The 23,154-nt window shown below is 34.6% G+C and overlaps 1 protein-coding gene across 25 annotated transcripts in view; it reads left to right on the forward strand.

Moving 5' to 3' along the window:
* The window catches only part of ATF2 (activating transcription factor 2), a 106,760-nt gene that overhangs the window by 73,699 nt on the left and 9,907 nt on the right, over positions 1-23,154 (forward strand). For 20 of the 25 annotated variants that reach the window (XM_077883494.1, XM_077883493.1, XM_077883497.1 and 17 more), the window contains 2 exons: positions 5,204-5,309; positions 9,795-12,348. In XM_077883494.1, coding sequence (XP_077739620.1) covers positions 5,204-5,309; positions 9,795-10,021 — 333 coding nt within the window. In that variant the 3' untranslated portion in view covers positions 10,022-12,348. Of the gene's footprint in view, positions 1-5,203; positions 5,310-8,025; positions 8,085-9,794; positions 12,349-23,154 lie in introns of those variants that run through there. The other 5 variants (XM_077883504.1, XM_077883507.1, XM_077883508.1 and 2 more) reach the window with 3 other exon arrangements.

Genomic DNA, 23,154 nt, shown 5'->3' on the forward strand with positions numbered 1-23,154 from the left:
ATTCTAGCTCAGGGCAATGTCACCTCAATAACTTACTCAAAAAAATAGTTGTACACTAAAATAGCACAGCTCTTTTTCATTAATAAAGGGTTTATAATTAGATGGATAAATGTGTAAATATGAAAATCGATATAGGAATGAATCCCTAAATCGAATTTTGGAATGACACATGTAGCAGGAGTAAGTGAAGAGGCTTTTGAGGGCATGAATAGTTTAGGAAGAAAGTGTGCTTCAATTATGACTTTCTCTATTGTTTAGGTGGATATATGATTCTTATTTTTTGTTTTTTAGTTATCAAATTAAACAGTCTTAAAAAGTGACAGATTCTTGTTTTCAGAGTATAAAGAGTTAACATGCTTATGATAGATTCAGGGAGAAAAATTTCAGTCTGCCAACAGCAAGACCATTAACTGTGAAGAACAGAATGACTTGTAAAGCAAATTGAATGTCAGTGAAATAATTAAACTCTACTTTATGTGAAAACATTCATCAATTCTACATTTCCTTAATAATCCTTTATGTGACATAGGCTTAGCTGATCGTATAGTGGGCAGTAATGACCCATGGTTACTTATATATTATAGATAAATCATAACGAGTGTTGAGGTGTAACTTCATATTTTTACCAAATACATATTGGGTTTTTTTGTTTTTTGTTTTTTTTAAAGATCTTATTTGTTTATTCATGAGAGACAACAGAGAGAAAGAGGCAGAGACATAGGCAGAGAGTAGTAGCAGGCTCCATGCAGGGAGCCCGATATGGGGCTTGTTCCCAGGTCTCCAGGATCGCGCCCTGGGCTGAAGGCAGGCGCTCAACCGCTGAGCCACCCAGGCGTCCCCATATTGGGTTTTAAAGAACATTAATTATTCAACTTTCTTGCCCCACTCACTGATTTTGATTATATTTTGACTTTCTAAAATTGTTGCTAAAAAGACAGTTGCATCAAATTGCACCAGAGACATGGTAATCTAGACCAAAACTGGGATACTGTTATAAATTACTATTTTTTCAAGGTAATACATGATTTTATTGTCTTTTACTTGAAAAAGTTTTCACCTCTTTATGGCTTTTTCAGTTATATTCATTTTGGAATTTTGTTTTCGGCTTAAATTTCAGCATGTTTCCTTTGTGATCAAAGGTAGATTCTTTACTAACCGCAGCTTCTTAACAGTTGGTCTGTATATAAAACTTAGGAGTTTTTGTTGTGGATAATATGTGTAGAGTAGAAGCTCAATAAATTAAAAAAAATAGAAGCATTCCCTCATAGCTGGATACGTGAGGAGTTTTCACTCATAAGTTAATGATACAGAAAAAGTTTGGTTATTGCTCTATTGATTCAAAAGGGAATAGGATCAAATCTTTTATTTCTGATACCCAAACCATATTTTATTTCAGTATTTATCATTTGAAATAAAAAGGAATGGTGACAATTGGAAGATGCTACACTGGTTTTTAATTCCTGAAGAAAAAAAAAAGTATTCTGTGCTATTACAGCCTTCCTTCATTTTTAACTATGTTCTAGAGGGAGAACGGGTAATAGTGAAGCCACTTATACTTGATGCATTTTCTTTCTTTTTTTTTTTTTTTTGATGCATTTTCTTATAAGCCTGAGACCTAGTACTTCTTTATACTAGGCCTTACTAAAAATCTTTGAGCCTTTACTTCCCCATCTGTCATATTCATAGAATAAGTACTATTATGAAGATTAAATGAGAGAGAGGGTATAGAGAAGTCTGTTATAACTACACTATGCAAATGCTAGCTATTTATTATTCATTCTGTCATTAAGCATCTATTGTGTGCAGGGCATGTTATTAGACACAGGAGATACAACAGTGACAAAGACATTGTCCTTGCACTTACAGAATTTGTGGTCTAGCAGAGGAGACAGACATGAAACAAAGTCTGAAAATACTCTAAAGAGAGTAACAGAAGAGTCCATTTGGCAAAGTATTTCCAAAATATTAAGAACCCAGTTATCTCTTTTTCTATTGTTACATACATAAATTAAATGTTTTGTTCTCAAGTGTAAGATTTTTACATCCATGACAATCCTTGGAATTGTGTGATGGGAATCTTGATACCTAATCATTGATTTTTGGAAAGACTTAACATAAAGAAAACTGTACCTTTACCAGTGAGAAACTCCCCAAAGAAGAAATTATCCAATATTATTTCTTTATTTTGGGGGGTAGTAGTTCAACTAGAAAATCAAAGATCATAAATTTTTGGAATACCAGGTCCTCAGTCTATGGCCAAGTATCCATGAAAAGCTTTCATCGATTAATCAATTGGCTAATCTGTCATGATTTTATCAGCCTAATCTGCTTCACATAAACTGTAAAAAAAAAAAGCAAAAACAAATTGTTCGTTAGTATATAATTAACCTTTGAGATGGAATGGAGCAATGATACAGACATTGCCAAAGTAATTTACATTTCATTTTAGACTAGCATTAACAATTTTTTCAGCATCTGCTTTATCTTACCACAAATATTTTACTTTGATAAATCGTAATATCGTTTATGCTGAATGTCTAGAATATATAGGAGAGAGGGCATTTGTGATTTTTAAAATTCTATAATTGAGAGGATACTGTAAAATATGCCAGTTTTCATTTTATGTCTGAGGAAATGAATAGTGTAAGCTATGTTGGTGAGATTGTTGGTTTAAATAATGAAATTAGGACCTCTGACTGGTTTTATATACTTAAGCAATTTCACCTTCTTTGGACTTTTTCCCCCACCCTCAGGGACATAGATTTACATGGTTCTAAAATATAACCATGTACTCAGTCTGTGCTAGGCTGTGTGCTGTAGTCTAGGGATACAAAAAGCAAGATAATCCCTGTTCTTGAGAAATTCCCAATCTGGCAGAGGTATCAAACAAGTAAATAAATTACAGTCCTGTGTAGTAAATACTCCATAAGTGTACACACATATATGCATATGGGTCTGGGGACAAGATGAATGAAAAAATTAGCAAAAAAAAAAAAAAAAGAAAGAAAAAATTAGCAAGATGAGATAAAGAAGAAAACTTATTTTTTTTTAACTTTTCTTGATAATGACAGCAATGTGTATTTATAAAACTTCAATATGTATAGGTCAGAATGATTAAATATTGGTTTTTTTTCATAGGTTCAAACTAATGTGAATCTGGTCACAGGTACCAGATTATAAGATAATACTACTGTGGACTAAAAATACATACCCGGTCCTATTTCATATCACAGAAATTAATAAGAGAAACTTGTTAGGAATCTCAAAATCAAGCTGACGCAGCAGAGAGGGGGAAATTTGGGATTTATATTAGATTATTCGTAACATGGTTTCTCATCTTTGATGTCACTAATAAAGAGCTATAATTAGTGATACTGACATTAATGACTATAGTCTTCCATAGAAATAGCTGCTTTTTTTCTAAACAGCATATTTTTTTAAAGCAAAACTCTAAACTCTAAAAATTTCCCTTTGTATTTTTGATCACTACACACCCATTCTTGTCTCAAATACAATATTGTGAACAGAATTTAACCTTTTTTTAATGTTTAGAGTTACTGTGAGCATCACTTTTTGTTCTGTGCTTTAATACATTGTTGTATTTTGTTGTTATGGGGGTGCGAGGAACTATTTGAACCAAGAGACTTGCTTAACTTTTATTCTCTGAATTTTTATGTTTCCGTCTTAAGGGGACCTAATGAAACTAGTCTGCTAAATTATTTTATATTCAGCTTTCTTGTTAAGAGACAAAGGGATGGAAAACAAAGTGCCTGAGCTTTTACAAAAGTACATATGCTTGTTGTATTTCTTTATTTAATTTTGGGTTCATAGATGAAATTTGAATACTCAAAGTTAATGTAAGTCCAGGTGAGTAGAGGTGTTTGTAAATTAAGCATTTTTAACCATTTTATTAATTCATATTATTTCTAACTTTTTTTAAAGAGTTTATTTATTTGAGTGAGAGAGAGAGACTGCACATAAGCAGGGAGAGGGGCAGAGGGAGAAACAGGCTCCCCACTAAGCAGGGAGCCTGATGCGGTGCTTCATCTTAGGACTCCCAGATGATGACCTGAGCCAAAGGCAGATGCTTAACCAACTGAGCCACCTAGGTGCCCCCCTTTTTTTTTTTTTTGGTGCCCCTTAATTCTAACTCTTGAGTATTGGTAATTGTCATTAATTTCTGCATCTTTAATATTTAGGGATAACCAAAAGGAATCAAAGGAAATCTCTTAATTTGGAACTTTTATACAGAATATACCAGATTAATATGCATCCAAAACAAAGGCTGAAATGCTCATCTTTTAGTAAGGACTAGGACAGGGGTGCCTGGGTGGCTTAGTTAGTTAGGTATCCACCTCTTGGTCTCAGCTTGGGTTGTGATCCTCAAGGTCATGGGATCGAGCCCATGCTGGGTTCCACACTCAGTGCCAGAATCCTTGGGATTCTCTCCCCTTCTCTCTCCCTCTTCCTCTGCTCCTCTCCTCACTTGTGTGCTCTCTCTCTCTCTCTCTCTCTCTCTCTCAAATAAATGAATAAATAAATTTTTTTTTAAAAAGTAAAAGACTAGGACAAATCACCATTTATCAGGTTTAAATTTAGATGTGTACAAATTACCTAGATCAAGGGCAACTAAGCCATTTCAATAATACATCTCCTTTCATTGGTTCCATGTCCGAGACAGTAAGTACTTTGATTCATTTTAGGTATCCATGATTATTTGGTTATTGTGATTTCCCCTGTGGAGCTTTTCATAGTTTCTGGAAAACTAGAAACTTGCTTAATTGAGTTTCTAGGATAAATTTTTCATTTTCAGGTACATAGAGTCAGTGAAAATTCATTCTGACTTCCTTGATGTTTCTAATTTTTCAAATAATCAAAAGAGCATGCAACATAAGTAAAAAAGTATCTTCTACAGGTAACCTGTAATACATAAGCAGTCCCAAGGCAAATGGTAATGTAAAAAACTTTGAAGTATCTTATCCATTCGTGTTGTTACCTCATTTAAATTTTTATAGAAGTTTTTTGTACAAATGCTAAAATATGAAAACTGATGTGTACTGAACAAACCTATTTAAACAGTATATTTTGTTTATTCCTTGATATTCTGTTAAAGATATCCGATGTTCTTAATTTTCACTTGTTATAAACAGTAAGAAATGTTTAGTCTGATGCTGTTAAGGTACATAAGTTGTTTCTTCTCTAGAGTGAAGTCACCCTGCTGAGAAATGAAGTGGCACAGCTGAAACAGCTTCTTCTGGCTCATAAAGATTGCCCTGTAACCGCCATGCAGAAGAAATCTGGCTATCATAGTGAGTAATGTTCCATTACCTATAGCCTTAGGCTGCATGAGTGAAATACTGCCAGAGCGAACAAGCTACCATTTAAAAAACAGACTGGGGTATAATATTTAATATTAAGTATTAGAACTTCTGCAAGATTATTATGGAATGGGTAATATACTTTTTAGAATCTAGAGAGTTTTTGAGTTTTCCTATTTCTAGCTTTTTTTCTGAGGATTATTATACATCAACAAAACAGGTTAATAATTTAAAATAAACTGTTAAGTACTGATGGTATTTTATCTTCCAGAGTAACATTTTGTCTTAGAGTGAAACACTACTTCTGTTCCAGCCTCCATTCAGTAATGTTTTTAAAAATTAACTATCTTCATTTAATAATACATAGTACCCAGTTCCAGTATCAGATCCTTTTGTTCTTTCTTAAGTCTCAGCATTGTGCCATTTTTATTGTGAATCTTTATATTGAGTCCTTTAGTCATAAAAATGCTGAAATAGAACACTATTTAAATTATCTGCTTTTTAATTTTCTCTTACATGTTTTCCCCAAAATGAGATTCTTCTGTTTTCAGCATTTTAGAGGTTAATTGTGCTTTTTCCGTCTTGTAATGTCCTTCTTTTTTGTTAAGATGCACAATATTGGAGCCAGCTGTTACTCTTGAATAAATGGCCAATTTTGTCCATCGTACACAAATTTGTAACAAATAACAGAGCTGGGATGCATTAGGCAACATTCATAATATATAACCCACAGCTTTCGTTTTTATGATTTAGTGATATTTCAGGATATTTGTAAATGTGAAGATTGTTTCAACCATATGTATCCACTTCATTTTAATTTGCCAGTGTCAGTAATTCAAAAGAAAGAAACATTTTGTATTGGATGCAAACAGTTCCTCAGGTGCTCACGATAAAACTTAATGGCCACCATCTTTACTTGTAGTCATTGTAAGCAGTTTCATCAAAATGGGCAATATTTTTTAATTTAAAAGATTCAGTAGATTTAGCAACTCTCTATTGCCATATATATTTAGAACATTGATTTTTGTCAGTTTTGAGCAAATAAATCTCAGTCCTTTGATATCTAGTCATTTTCACGGGATAGTGAAACACATTGTGAAGTAAATTGGACCCATATAGAAATATGTTTGAGGTTTGTATTAACAATGATTGCTGCGGGGATGAGGCCATTATGGCTCCCATCTGATTTAACAACATAATTTCCTATAGAAGCTACTGAGTTCAGCATTATGCATATATGATTTTCTTAACAAGAGAGCTCTCTTGAATGTTGATAGTTCAAAAAGAAATATACAAATGAATCTATAAAATTAGAAGGAAAATGAATTCTTCAGTTACATCCAACTAAAATTTTATCTCATCTGCAGTTGTTTTTTTTTTAATTTTGTTTTCATCTGCAGTTTTTTAATCTTAGATAATCTCTTAGATAATCTCAACAGTTTTATCTCTGTAATCAAGGCAGCATATGCTCAGGAAAGGCAAGCCAATTTTTCATTTTAAGTAATAATTTATAAAGATATTTTTAAGGTCTAGATGTATGGATTTATGTGCCATACATACCCTTAGAATACACTGAAAGTCTAGATTAATAAATTTTTAGGGAATATATATTATGGCTAGATTGTATGGGCTATAAGAAATGATAAGATATTTGTGATGTTTGAAGTTATTCCTACATTTTTTCTGTCTAGTCATCTAGACAAACTGACTACAGTAAAAGTGTAGTTTTAGCATAAAATTAGTTCCTTCAGCTCTTGGGGAGATAATTGGGTTTTGTAGAGATTTTAAAGTAATTTCTCAAGTTTGAAGTCTTAGAAGAAAAATAGGACTTCTCTGTTTAGTGGTCAAGGTAGATAAAGTGAATAAATCTTGGAGAAAGTGTGGGGAGATTCACAAATATCTAACACTATTCATATTGTAGCACACAGGTGTTGCTAATGGTGTTGAATTGTTATAGTACTTTTAAAGCATTTGTGGAATTGAGGTTTTATAAAAATTAAGGAATATTACAAAATCCTTCAGGTAAAGGTGACAGTATAAAAGCATACACATAGGGTCTCAGTTCTAATACTCAAAGTCCCTATCTTATAGGATGAAAGGGGAAAACCATGACAGTTGGTCACCTTAACAATCAGATATAGTATAAAATGTGAATGAAAATAGGAATAAATTTTTAATGTTTGGATTCTATGAAGAATAAGCACAAGAGTGATCTTATTACTACCATTAATTCATATTTTGTAGATCTCTGGGCATTATTAAAATGGTTTTATACTTGTTTCCATAACCATAAGTAGGAAGCAAAGCTTCTTGGGCCTAAATGTAATTGAGAATTTATATTTTCATTAATGAAAATATGTATGAACATTAGGTAGAAAACTTCATAGAGTGAATTGTCAAACAGTTGGGGGTTTTGTAGCTTTAAGTAGGGCTGAAAATGGCTCTTAAAGTGCAGTAAGATCTGGTATCTTTTTAGTGCTTATTATTAAACTAGTGATTTTTCTCTCCTCACCTCTAGAAGTAGACAAAGGTGCAGGTATATCACATTATAAAGATATTTTGTATACTGATGCTTTGTACAACCTAAAGATTTGCTTTACCTAATTCTTAAAATCTGGAGGTAAGCACTTATCATTACAATTTACTGTTTCATTTTGAGTCCTTGTCTCCACTGTGTATTTATATTTACTTATACCTTTTGTCACAGATCAACCTCTTTATTTTTGAAACCTGGTGTATCCCCTAGAACTTAACATTGAGAGAAAGGTCAGTTTGTTTCCTGTTGAAGAAGAGTGGTGAAATAAAGAGAACTTTTTTTTTTTTTTTTTTTAGTATTCTTTTCAGTCATTGCCAGGGTTTGGGTTTCTTTGAACACATAACTATTGTATTGGCTGTTTAACTGAAATATAAATATTTTAGAACCTTTGTTGTTGTTTCATCAGAAAAGTATCCTTTCTACTTTGTATAATTTTAAAAGGATTATTGTGATTTTTTTTATTGTATCTTGAAGTCAAGCTTTTATGTTGAGGTGTGATTTTGCATTTATAGCAGATTTATAGAGAAGATGGGATTCTAATTAATACATTTTAAAAACTGCTTTCCAAAAAATACGTCGATTTGAGGCAAACTTGTCAAAATTCTGTAAGTACTGTATTTCAGAAAACTCTCAAAATGAGGAATTTTATTTGAACTAAAGTTAAGCTGGCCAGGTTCTTCCCCCTTTGCCTTCTGCATTACAGATCATGGGATAAGTCCTGTTGCATAGGATCCACAGTCTTTTTAATGCTTAACTTTTAGAATGGGCACCTGTGCAGTAAGCAGGCCAGTATGCATTGCGAGATTTGGTAGAAAGCCTGCTTGTGACTTTAAAGCACTAAATAAGCATTTTAATGCCAAGTGAAAAGTACAAAGGAATACATCCAGTATGGTACAGTTTTCAGGATGTTCAAAGACAAAGCCAAATGCTATTGTGTAGGAACACACACCCATTTGATAAAGCTTCAAACCAAAACTAAGCGAGTGGTTAACTATCAGAATGGTGATTACTTTTGATGAGAGGATTCTCTAGGAAGCATTTACTGGCAGTGTTCTCTTAAGTTTGGCACTGGGTTTATAGTTACTGGTTCGTGTTACCATTGTATCTCATGAGTTACATACACTATAACTACTTGGGTGTTGTACATATCAAATTTTTCACTAAATGAAATAACTGGATTCTATCCTGTTAAAATGAGAAAGGTGTAGGAAATTCATTGTTCAAGCCTAAAAGTTGGTAGCTTTTTATAAATACTTAAGCCCTTTTCTGAATATCTTTTCCATTGCAGTGTCTAGAGTTTTATATAGTTTTTTATTTGAACCTCAATTAATTCATGCAGCTATAACAGCTGGTGGCATTTAGATTCTAAATATTGCTTATTCTCATGTGGATGCATCATTAGAATCAGGTGTTGTAATCACCCATTGCTACAGTAGATGGAGAGTCAGCCAGAATAAATATAGTTCTGGAGATGCAGAGGGAATAATTTGAAAATGTAATTTGTATGTAAGAATTTATTTTGTTTATGCATGTGGTTATAATTTTTTTATCTTTCAATAAGAATAGCATGTATGCAAACACACTGGTTTTGTTAGATGTGTTACTTGATAAGTGTTTGATTATATCTGTAAGAGGCTGTCTCTTGAATTCGTACCTGATTTTCTTAACACTATTTAGCAAATACTTCAGCTCTGTTCGGTGAAGCACTGGGCATACAGATGCTCCGTGTGTCTGGTTGTACCTTCATCTGACCTGTTGCGGTGAAATTGCCTCCTTCCTTCCTTGCAGCCACCTTTCATTTATTTAGTTCCAGTCATTCCACTTTAACTCAATAACCAATTTTTGCAAAAGCCTAACTTTTCACTCTGTATATTGACAAACTGTTGACACATTCCTAGAGATGTTTTTAAGAAACAGTAACTTTTCTTTTTTCCACTCAGCCGCAGATAAAGATGATAGTTCAGAAGACCTGTCAGTGCCAAGTAGTCCACATACAGAAGCTATACAGCATAGTTCTGTCAGCACATCCAATGGAGTCAGTTCAACCTCCAAGGCCGAAGCTGTGGCCACCTCAGTCCTCACGCAGATGGCGGACCAGAGTACAGAGCCTGCGCTTTCGCAGATTGTTATGGCTCCTGCCTCCCAGTCACAGCCCTCAGGAAGTTGATTAGAAACCTGCAGTGCAGCAGTTTTAGATACTCATTAGTGACTTCAAAGGGAAATCAAGGAAAGACCAGTTTCCATTTATGCGAAATCTGTGGTTGTAAATTTTTTTTTTTTTTTTTTTTTACTTGAAATTAAATTTGGCTCTAAAGTTGGTGTAGCAGCAGTTGATGATAGACTGAACAACAGTTTTTAGTCTCTGGAAAAAGACTGATTTTGCTTTTTTTATAAATATTGTTAGATTTATTTTCTGTGCTCAATGTGTAAATTGTATTATAATTCATTGTGGTTTATTTCACTTTTAATTTGGTGGTGTTTTAATAAATGGGGGTGTTACTGAATCTCTTCCCACTTCCATTTCTTTTGACCACCTCTTAATCCTCAGCTGTGATGGTAGTATTGTTTATCATTTATACCAAAGTTCTGCATAGTCCCTATTGACTTTGTAATAATAACAAGGTCATAAAGCACTAGCAAGAGAAAGATAGAGATTTGCTTTTAATCTTTTTGCCTTTTATTTTGCACATTATGCAAAAGGAATAACATTAGCGAACACTTTTTTAAGTGAGTGAAACATGGTGAGAGACATACGGTGCTTTTATGCACACTCTGAAACTAAATCAAGATCATTAATCGTGCATTTTCTTTTAAGATTTTAAGTAGACATGAATTTTGGAATCCTTTATCATTTCAAAATGACTATTTTTCAAGTCTTAAATTCAGTATTTTAGACCGTATGTTTTGAGGCTAATAAAATACGAAATTACATAATCTATGATACAGGGTTATCCGATATAATAATTTTTTGAAATTAGGTTTGGTTTTGGTTTTCTTTTTTTTGCAGATTTCAGGTTACAAACTGAGAAGTTTATGCATAATCAAGTATGGTATGGTTGCCAGAAAAAGCCTAAAAATTACTTAGAAAATTTAAGACTGTTTACCCCCCATTGTCTTGTACTTGCAAGCTAACTTGTACTTATTCTTGTGAAAGCACTGTCATCTTTTAGTAGCAAATTTTGATAACGTTTCTCGTGGGGAAAAAAATCAGTATCTATCTTTAGAACAATGTAATTATAATGTGAGAAGCAAGAGTGAATGAGAGAGAGAGTATGAATGTGTGTGTATGTATGTTTCTTTCAATAGTTTATGCCAGCAGTCTTTGCTTGAATGTTTAACGATGCCTTCAGTGTGATGCTGGCCAATAGATGATTGCAATTTAAAATGTCATTACTGTGCAGGCTTGGATAACTAACATTCCATGATGTAGTTTGTTTCTGATGAGATGATTGTAGGTACACTTTCCTCATTATCCAATCATCTGTGGGATACTGAGTTTTCTAATGTGCCATTATCTATTTTTATTCTGCAGTTATGTTCAAAATACAGTACAATATTTTAAAATAGACTAAATTGTTAAAAATAAAGTAGTAGATGTGTGTAAGAAAACTTTGTAAAATAGTTGAGTCCTACCCAGTAGCAACTTCTGGCATTCAAGCAGGATTCCATTATGTAAATATCTGTAATGCATTTATAATAAGTTGTGTAGTTTGTTCTGCATCTATACTACACTATTTACGAACGTCTCAGTGCCATCTCCTAATGAGACTGACATTTAAAAAACCTATATCGAATATCCTTGATAATTCAAGGAAATATCCCACCTGCCTAAGTTCCAAACTGGGAAACATTCAAATTATACAAATGACATTTCAGGACTTTTAAGTATGAAGATAATAGGATTTTTATTGTTTGGCTTATTAAAAGTGAGCGTTTTTAGTTGATAATTCTACTTCTAAATTTTTTTTATTTTTAACTGATTTTATAATTTTAAAGTAATGAATTTCTAATCGTGATTTTGCCATAGTTATGCTAAGGAGTTGATCTCAAAGGCACAAAATATAAATTCTGCAAGAAGGCTATTTTTTATTGTAGTTTGAATGGGTTAGGAAAAGCCTCAATTTTTCACTCTCCTAAGTCCTTCAGTACATTTTTCTTTCATTTTATTATTTATGCAAGTTAAAGTTTTTTGGTAACAGGAATTCTTGCAACTGTAAAATAAAACTACATAGGTGTAAGAAGTCATGTAAACGGTTAATGAACTTTTATCAAGGTTAGCAAAACTTTCATTGTAAATCAGTCTGTACTCAGCAAATAAAAATCATTATTAGTTGTATAAACACAAATTCCATTTTGACTTTCAGGATGTCACACTACTTCTGTACCTAGCATTTTGAGTCCTTATATTTGCAATGTTACACAAACTGTACTACTTTCTTTTATGTGCAGTTTGCATGAGTAAACCATCAGAGAATAAATTCTATCTTTAAATTATGTTCATAATTTGCTTGTCCTTACCTATCTTTCATAAAGTAACATCACCTGATAATGACACGGGTTTTTTTTTCCTTCAGGACATTTATTACCTAAGAAGAACCAGGTAGTCTCTTTCTGTGATAAAATTCATTCCTTCTCAAAAATTTTTCAACCGCAAGGTGCTCAGGCCTTGTTCTTCTCTGCATTCATTCCTTAAACCCCATTCATATACAGTGAACCTTTAATGATCCCCAGCCTGGAACATTCCCTCAACTACAGCCACACACAGATCCACCAGCCTTTGGCATCTCTTGGCAACTGGCTAACAAAAATATAACATGTCCAACTTGTATGTCAAATGCAGTTCAGTGTAACATGTCCAGCACTGATTCTTCATCATCCCCCACCTTCTCTTCAAGTACGCTTCTCCAGCCGTCTTTCATAAGGCAGCACAGAGGACAGCTCCATTCTTCCAGTTGCTTAAGCCAGGACAACTCTGTTGTCATCCTTGATTCCTCTTTTCTTGCATATCCTACCTCCAGGCTATCAGGACATGCTATTGGCTTCACCTTCAGAACAATCCATAATTCAACCACTTCTCACCCTGCACAGTGCTATCATCTTGATCCGTGCACTCATTATTCCTCACACATGTTACTGTATTTGCCTTGTAATTGTCTCCTTGCTTCCACCCTTCCTACTGCAGCCCATCCTCAGTACAACAGCTACAAAAACACAACATTTGTGCTCTCCAAATATGACTCAACTTTTAGCATGTCTCTACTCCAAGTCCTGGAGCCCACTCCTCATTGTACTCAGAGCCTGGAGTCCTTAAAGTGGCACAACATGATTTGCTCACCGACCCCCATGCTGTTATATCTCTGAACTCTTGTACAGCATTGTTTTATTCAGTGAATGAGTGCTAACTTGGTGTGTTGCTCGTTATTCTAGGCACTTGGGATACACCAATAGCCCAAACACAAAAATCCCTGCCTTTGTGGAGAGCTACATTCCAAAGAGGGTGGGTGGGAAGGTGTTGGGGAAACACAATTAACATACCAAGTACATTGTATATTATGTTAGAAGTGGTCAGGGCTAAGTGAAGAAATGGGCTAGAGAGCACATGAAGTGGTATTTCAGTCTTTTTCAGATTGAGCCAATCTGAAAGAAATGCAAAAAAAAAAAAAGAAAATCACATGGCAATTTTTTACTTTAAGGTACACATTCTAACAAATGTACATAATCTGGATTACGTGAGATTAGATTTCATGAAGACAATCTGATGTACTTCTCTAACAAAATTTGGTGAAATTTTAAAAGGTCAAACATTTGCATTGATTTGTTTCAGAGGACAGGAAAGATAATCTTGTCTCTGGTGTATACTTACTGTTAAATGTAGTTTTATTAACTCTGCATCTCAGACTATATAGTGTTTAATGTTTGACATTAAGAATTGTGAGAATGTAACTATGGGAGAACCCTGTTTACTCCTAGGCCTTCATTTATGTAATACACACATGCACAGAAACACAGGGAAAAATGCCTAGAGAACACAGTTATCAAGGCAATTAATTCTGAAAGACATTTAGAAGAAAAATATTTTCAATCTGACATTCCTACATACCTTGACCATAGGATAATGGTTACTTTTGAAGGAAAGTTATACTATTTTGTGTCTGATGTAGTTATGGAAAATCATTTCTTCTTTAAACTATTAATAAATACAAATTCTCACATTTTTTTTTAAAGTACAAGTCTTTCCAGTCTAATAATTGACTGAGACATGGGTGTTCATTGAGGCAAAATATTAAGATCTTAGAGAGTTAACATCCTTCTATCGGGAGAAAAGCACACATAAAATTTAGAATAAAGACCTCTCTGGAAAAAAGCATCCTACCATTTAAGTAAATGGTGAGTTGCCAATTATATATATTGCCATAGAAAAAGCACAATCAGTGAAAATGTTTCAAAACTAAAAGATATATTCTAAAATAACAAAGGCCATGTGACACTGGAACCTACAATAAAATATAGTTTTATTGTATTGTAGCAGTCCAAAGCACCAAATCTAAAGTTAATTGTAAAATATCAAATATGTCATGGCACTCTAAATGGGTTTTGTTATTCAGCAGTGGGCCAGTGGGCTGCATCTTTTTTCTCAAACATGAAAATTTTTCCAGTGGCTTTTTGAGAAGGGGAAGTCATTAGTATAACCTGGTCATCGTCACAGTGCTTTCCCTTGCCTCTTTATTTTGTATTAAATTTTACGTTTAAGACCATTCCTTGAGCTATAATTTAACAAAATAGTTGCCATGGTTTTATCATGCATTATCTCAATTATTTGACAAAATATTTGAGTCTAAATCTCATTTTTAACTTGTCACGTCAAAGGTTGGTTTACTCTATTCACTAATCCTAGGTTTTGCTTTCTGTGAAAGTAGACGCAGCACCACCACCCAAAAAAGAATGTTCTCCCAAAAGAGGACCTTTTAAAATTATATTTGCTGATTTTTTTAAAAGCATGTAAATTAGAAAGAGATGCGATTTTCTATAGCCTGACACAAAAACTAAGCAATAATTATTTAATGGGGTTTACTTAGCAGAATTTAAGATGATAGAGTTATTTGTTGTAAGTTTCTCCACTGGGAACAAGTGCATTATGTTTATGAGGAAATGAAATTTGTCAATACATTTATGTTCAAAAGTAAACCCTTTCGCGTTACCCATTATTACTGTATTGTTTCATGTTTTTCTACTAGTAATCTTTTAATTTAAACATGTAGCTAAGTTCCTTTGTCCATTTTGATAAGTTGTACTTGTTAAAATTGTCATAGGGTCTAACTAACATCAGTGAAAAAATGGGGATAATGTAACTATCCTAGCATTAATTAATTTGGACATTTAAAAAATTAATCCAATAACTATTGACTTTCCCCAACTGCTAAGTTTAAGAAAGTACTTCTTTTACATCTCAATTTATTCAGCTCAGCTAATGGTTTCTGAGGTGACTTCCAGCACCATGAGGCAATCTGCTAATGCATAAACATCCTTGTCAACAGCTTAAGTTAACACATTACAAGCAAAGCTCTTAAAATCTTTTCCATAATATTAAAGGTAGAATAAAACTGGCTGCAGTTCTTTTTTATGGACTAGAGTGTATTTGTGACAAGGTAACATTAGATAACAATTTTGAAAAGATGTTTCCATTATCATTTTCATTAATAAGTGTCCTATTTATCTGTAGAAGCTGTATGAGTGCCTCAAAAATAGCTGTTGTTGAAACTGACATTGTTTTGTAATATAAGAACTTGCATAAAAGACATCTGTGTGCTTGCTGTAATCAGAGGCATATATAAAATCGTATTAATTTAAAAATATTTTACCCTCTCAGAATTCTTCCCCACCCCAATCTTTTACCAGAATTTCTTTTTTAAGATATATTTACTGGGGGCACCTGGGTGGCTCAGTGGTTGAGCATCTGCCGTTGGTTCAGGTTGTAATCCTGGGGTCCTGGGATCCAGTCCCGCATCAAGTTCTCCACAGGGAGCCTGCTTCTCCCTCTGCCTATGTCTCTGCCTCTCTCTGTGTGTCTCTCATGAATAAAATCTTTTTTTAAAAAAAGATTTTATTTGAGAGAGCAAGTGAGTGGGGTGGGGGTGGAGGGTGGCGCAGAGGGAGAGGATCTCAAGCAGACTCCATGCTCAGCACAGAGCCCAGTACAGGGCTAGATCTCATGACCTTCTGTGACCTGTGCTGAAATCAAAGAGTCAGATGCTCAACTGACTGAGCTACGCAGGTGCCCCTTCACTAGAATTTCTAACATAAAAAATTATTTTAGGTTTCTCTTGCTGGTGGAAGTACTTATGAGCATTGATTGGCCCATTAAATGACAGGCCATGGAAGAGAAGAATTTGGCTGTTAAGTACTAGTGAACACCTATTTTGTACTGAGGTGTTGGACTACAGGGACCATAGAAGAAATAAAGACCAGGATCCTACCTTCAAGTAGGATCCATTTGGAAAAACAGCATACTTGTTACACATATGATAGGAAATAATCACAATGTACAACTTACAAAACAGGTTTTTGTAAGTTCAGAAAAGGAGACCACATTAGATTTGAGCTTCATCTTAAATTATGAATGAGGTTGGGGTTGAAAGAAGAAAGGAATGACAAGAGGTTAGAGAAATATGTTCACACGACAATGGAGAAACCGGAAAAAGATTGGGAATGAGAAATGATACTGCGTAGCTAGAATAGGTCAAGATTATAGAGGCCTTCAAAGTTGACTGGGACATTTCAGAAAAGGGACATGAGAAAAGTGGATTAAGGAACAGATAATAATAGGCTGGCCCACATGAAAATCAGCTACCAAGTTGCAGTAATTCAGGCATGAGTTGTAATAAGGACTAGTGAAGAAGGGCCAATGGGTAGCAAAAGGAATAGGTCTAAGAAATAGTTTGCAAGAAATACCTATAGAATGTATAGATTAAAAGATGATGAAAAGCAAAAAAGGAAGACTCCCATTTTTCAAGCTTAAAAGATGGGAATGGTGGAAGAATAAGTTGGGAAAGGGAGCTAATTTGAGCAGGACAGGAGATTAGTATTTTGGAGATTAAATACAAATGTCCAGACTCCACCAAAAAGCTACTAGAAGCAATTAATTCAGTATGGTCACAGGATACAAAATCAACATACAGAAATTATTGCATTTCTATACCCTAATAATGAAGTAGCAGAAAACAATTCCATCTCTAATGCACCAAAAAGAGTAAAGTACTGAGGAATAAACTCAACCAAGGAGGTGAAAGACCTGTACTCTGGAAACTATGAAACATCAGTGAAAGTAATTGAAGATGACACAAACAAATGGAAAGATACTTCATGCTTATGGACTGGTTGGACAAGTACTGTTAACATACTGCCCCAAATAATCTACAGGTCTAATGCAATCCCTTTCAAAATACCAACAGCATTGTTCACAGAACTAGAACAAATAATACTAAAATTTGTATGGAACACAAAAAAACCCCAAATAGCCAAAGCAGTCTTGAAAAAGAACAAAACTGGAGATAACCACAATCTCAGGTTTCAAGAAATACTATCAGGCTATAGTAATCAAAAACAATATAGTATTGGTACAAAAATAGACACATAGGTAGAGAACCCAGAAATAAACCCACAGTTATTTGGTTAATCTACAACAAAAGAGGCAAGAATATACAAGTGGGGGAGAAAACAGTCTCTTCACCAAATGGTGTTCAGAAAATTGGATAGCTGCATGCAAAAGAATGAAACTGGACCACCTTCTCACACTATATACAAAAATAAACTCAAAATGGATTAAAGCCCTAAATGAGAGGCCTAAAACCATAAAAATCCTAGAAGAGAGCATAGACAGTAATTTCTCTGACATCAGCCATAGCAACATTTTTCTAGATAAGTCTAAGTCGAAGGAAACAAAGCAAAAATAAACTGTTGAGACTGCATCAAAATGAAATGCTTCTGCACAGCAAAGGAAACAACCTACTGAATGAGAGAAGATATTCGCAAATGAGATACCTGATAAAAGGATAATACCAAAAATATGTAAAGAACTTCTACAACTCCACACCCAAAAGGCAAATAATCCATTTAAAAAACAGGCAGAAGACGTGAACAGACATTTCTCCAAAGAAGACATCCGGATGGCCAACAGACACCTGAGAAGATGCTCAACATCACTCGTCATCAGGGAAATGCAAATCAAAACCACACTGAGATAGCACCTCACACCTGTCAGAATAAAAAAAATCAAAAACACAAGAATCAAAACAAGTGTTGGCAAAAATGTGGAGGAAAAAGAACCCTTTTGCACTTCTGGTGGGAAGGCAAACTATGGAACACAGTATGGAAGTTCTGTAAAAAGTTGAAGTAGGTTATGATCCAGTAATTCCACTACTGGGTACTTACCTAAAGAATGTGAAAACACTAATTCAAAAAGACATATGCACCCCTATGTTTATTGCAGCATTGTTTACAATAACAAAGTCATGGAAGCAACCCAAGTCATTGATGATACGTGAATAGATGGAGTGAAGTTTGTGTGTGTGTGTGTGTGTGTGTGTGTGTGTGTGTGTAGAATAGAATAGAATATTACTCAGCTGTAAAAAAATGAAATCTTTTGCAACATCCATTTGCAACAACATGGATGGATCTAGAGGGTATAATGCTAAATGAAATAAGTCTGTGCGAAAGACAAATACCATATGATTTCACTCGTGGAATTTGAGAAAACAAATCGGCAAAGAAAAAAAACAGACTTAAATATATAGAACTGGTGGTTACCAGAGAGGAGGTGGGGAGTGGGGGGTTGAAATAGGTGAAGGGGATTAAGAGCACACTCTCCGGGATGAGCAATAATATAGAATTGTTGAATCACCATACTGTACAACTGAAACTAATAAAACACTATATTAATTATACCGAATTTTTAAAAATGTAAATATCCAAGGAGCACATAAAAATGTAATAATACCTTCCAGTGAGTATATTGTTGACTAGGGTACCTCCATTTATCTCATTCAATCATTATCCCAACCCTATGATAGTACACGGTTTTACTAAGAAAAAAGAATTGACAGCAAATTTAGAAGTTGATTGTTAAAATCCTGAGACTGAATTAATTATCTTGAATTATTTGAAAGACAAGATGTAATGGGAGACAGGCGGAAGATCAAGTCTTGAATATTACCATATGATTATGAGAGAGAGAACCCAGATAGTATAATAACTCGTTTCTGTGGTGCTCTACAATATATTACATACTTTTATAGATATTAACTTATTATAACCTCTGAATCCTATGAGGATGGCATTATCTCACTTTATTATATATTTTTTAAGATTGATTTATTTTGGAGAAAGAAAGTGTGTAGGGGGGAAGGGCAAAGAGAGTAGAGAGAGAATCCCAAGCAGGTTCCTCACTGAGTGTGAAACCCGACGCGGGGCTCAATCCCACGACCCTGGGATCACAACCAAGAGTTGAATGCTCAACCAGCTGAGCCACCCAGGCGCCCCATCCTCATTTTAAATAAGAAATCAACCTCAAAAGTTGTTATTTAATGTGCCACACAGCCAGTAAGTGGCAGGATCAGTATATACACCCATCTCATGCCAAATAAAAGTGTGTTTTCCACCACAGACACGAGAAGCAAAATTTATTTTTTTTAATTTATTTTTTATTGGTGTTCAATTTACTAACATACAGAATAACCCCCAGTGCCCGTCACCCATTCACTCCCACCCCCCGCCCTCCTCCCCTTCTACCACCCCTAGTTCGTTTCCCAGAGTTAGCAGTCTTTACGTTCTGTCTCCCTTTCTGATATTTCCCACACATTTCTTCTCCCTTCCCTTATATTCCCTTTCACTATTATTTATATTCCCCAAATGAATGAGAACATATGTTTGTCCTTCTCCGACTGACTTACTTCACTCAGCAGAAGCAAAATTTAAAACAAATGATTTACATGCAACAAAAGTGTCAAAGGTTGTGAAGATGAAAATTGCCACTTAATTTAGCAATGAGAATTTTTTTCTTAACCTATAGGACAGTACAATGGTTTGAGCAAGTGACAATAACTTCATAGGCACTTGGATTTTATCTCCCATCGGGATGGCAGAGAAATACTGGGCTTTCTGATTTTTGAAACTACACCCTTATATTAAAGGAATACCTTGGAAGCACAAAGACAAAAGAAAACTTGTTACTGCCTATGTTCCATGGGGGCCCCAGGTGGCTCAGTCAGTTAAGCGTCTGCCTTCTGCTCAGGTCATGATCTCAATGTCCTGGGATCAAGCCCCACTGCTCAGCGGGGAGCCTGTTCCTCTCTCCGCCTCTGCCCACTGCTTCCCCTGCTCATGCTTGTTCGCTGTCAAATAAATACAATCTTAAAAGAAAGTCTCCCCTGAAAAATGGAACACCCCTGCTCTGTGCAGTTGAGTTCCATTTTTTCCATGTGCACCATCCACATGATCTATGAAATCAAGCTGAAAAATTAACAGGATAATTTTGGGGACAAATGCAAGATTTCTACAAGTGAACATTCCTGCAATCCAGGTCATACTCAAGTGTCGCATCAGGAAAAAATTGCCTGACTAAAAACGAGTGTATGTTGGAACAAACGAACAAAACTGCCACAAAATAGGATTAGCAAACAACAGGAGGATTAGAGCACCAAGAACTTGAACTAATAAAACAATAATCTGAAAGAAAATACAAACACGTTAAAATGACTAAGGAATAAAAACTCAAAACTGTAAGAAAATGAGACACTATGAAATATGAACAGGGAGATTTGAAAAATAATCACTAGAACGTTTACCAGTGAAAAATATACATATTGAAATTAAAAGGTAAGTATGCTAAGTGTAGACTAGAAGCAGGGAATAGTAAAATTAGACCTGAAGAAATCATACAATGTGTGAAGAGATAAGGAAATAGAAGAGAGAGAAGTTGTGAGTCACAGTAGATTAAGAAGCTCCTATGTGTGTCTAATAGGGATTCTAGAAAAAAGAACTAAAAGAATGGGAGAAATTATATTCAAAGAGATCATGACTGGAGATTATCTATAATAAAGATGTGAATCCTCAAATTCAAGAAACAGTTTCCATAAATCTAAATCTCTACCTGGACAAACCACATTAATACTTTAGAACACCAAAGACAAAGAGACAATCTTAAAAGCAGAGCAACAGAGGAACAAGAACAAAAAAAATGACAATGGATTTGTAACGGATGTCAGAAGAAAAAGGGAATAATATCTTTAAAGTGCTGAAGAATCCTTGCTAAATGTTAACACAGGAGTATTTTCTCTACTTGATGGTGTTTCTGAAGCCCCCCCAACCCAAAAAAGTTCATTTTAAAAATTGAAAAACACTGAGAGATGAACAACAGCCCAGAATTCTTTTAACTGTTATTTAAGAGTGCAAGATCTTGAAAACCCAAGATGTCAAAGCCTGAGAGTTCCTGCTAAAATAGGACCATGGAGTGCATAGCTGGAATTTCATAAACTTAAATAGGAAGAGAAGAAAGGTTGAAAATGAACTAACAATCTAAAGTTATGAAAACAATAACAAAGAACACTAAAAAAATGATAAAGGAAAATGCCAGTGGAAATGGATTTTTTTTTTTTTAAATGAGAGTAGTTACAACGCTCAAAGTTGGCTTTTGAAGAAGGAATGGAGGAAAAGACAAACCCCTGGGGAAGAAATATTTTAAAAATCGAAAGAAAGGGTTATGGTTAGTGTGCTTTTCCTTATATAAGATTCTACTTCAGTAAACTTTTTAAATTGTAACAAAAAAATAACAATGTTGAGAAGGGATTAAATTTAGCAGAGACATAAAATAGTAGAATAACAACTCCATAACAATAACCTAAAAACCTGATAAAGAGATAATTTTTCAGAAAATGTAATTCAAAAATTCAAAACTAGTTGGAGATTAAACAACATGCCACTGAACAACCAGTTGGCCAAAGAAGAAATCAAAAGAGAAACGTTTTGAGACAAACTAAAATGGAAAATACAATGCAGCAAAACATGGGACACAGCAAAAGCAGTCCTAAGAGAGAAGTTAATTCTGATAAATGCTTGCATCAACAAACAAGAAAAGTCTCGAATAAACAATGTAACTTTACACCTCAAGGAACTAGAAAAAGAACAAAGGAAAGCCACATTTAGTAGAAGGAACTAAATAACAAAGATCAGAATGGAAATAAATGGGGGCCCCTGGGTGGCTCAGTTGGTTAAATGTCTGCCTTTGGCTCAGGTCATGATCCCAGGGTCCTGGGATGGAGCCCCACATCCTCGGGCTCCCTGTTGAGCAGGGAGTCTGCTCCCTCTCCCTCTGCCACTCCCCACTGCTCTCTTTCTCTGTTAAAATCTTTTTTAAAATGAATAGAAATGGGATCCCTGGGTGGCGCAGCGGTTTGGCGCCTGCCTTTGGCCCAGGGCCGATCCTGGAGACCCGGGATCGAATCCCACATCGGGCTCCCGGTGCATGGAGCCTGCTTCTCCCTCTGCCTGTGTCTCTGCCTCTCTCTCTCTCTCTCCCTCTGTGACTATCATGAATAAATAAATAAAATCTTTAAAAAATAAAAAATAAATAAAAATAAAAATGAATAGAAATATATTAAATAGACACTAAAAAGACAATAGAAAAGAACAATGAAACTAAGCTGGTTCTTTGAAGAGATAACATTGACAAAGCTTTAGTCAGACTCACCAAGAAAAAAAAAGATTCAAAATTCGAAATAAAAAAGATGCAACAACTAGTACCACAGAAATACAAAGGATCATAAAAGGCCCCTATGAACAATTATATGCTAACAAATTGACAACATAGAAGGAAGAGATAAATTCCTAAAAACATTAAACTTACCAAGACTGAATCAGGAAGAAATATGAAATCTGAAGAGACCAGTTATAAGTAGGGAGACTTCATTAGTAATCAATAACCTCACAACAAACAAAAGTCCAAAACCAAATTGGCAAATTCTACAAAACATTTAAAGACAATAACACTCCTCAAATTCTTCCAAAAAATAGAAGAGGGGGAACACTTCCCAACTCATTTTGCAAGGCCAGCATTATTCTGATGCCAAGACCAGACAAGGATGCCACGAGAAAATACAGTCCCAATATCCTTTATGAACATTGATTCAAAATCTTCAACAAAATATTAGCAAACCAAACTCAGCAAAACATTAAAAGAATCACACAGGGGCACTTGGGTGACTCACTCAGTGAAGCATCTGACTCTTGATTTCAGCTCAGGTCATGATC

The sequence above is a fragment of the Canis aureus genome, chromosome 34 (assembly GCF_053574225.1).
Source record: "Canis aureus isolate CA01 chromosome 34, VMU_Caureus_v.1.0, whole genome shotgun sequence".
Taxonomy (NCBI): Eukaryota; Metazoa; Chordata; class Mammalia; order Carnivora; family Canidae; genus Canis; species Canis aureus.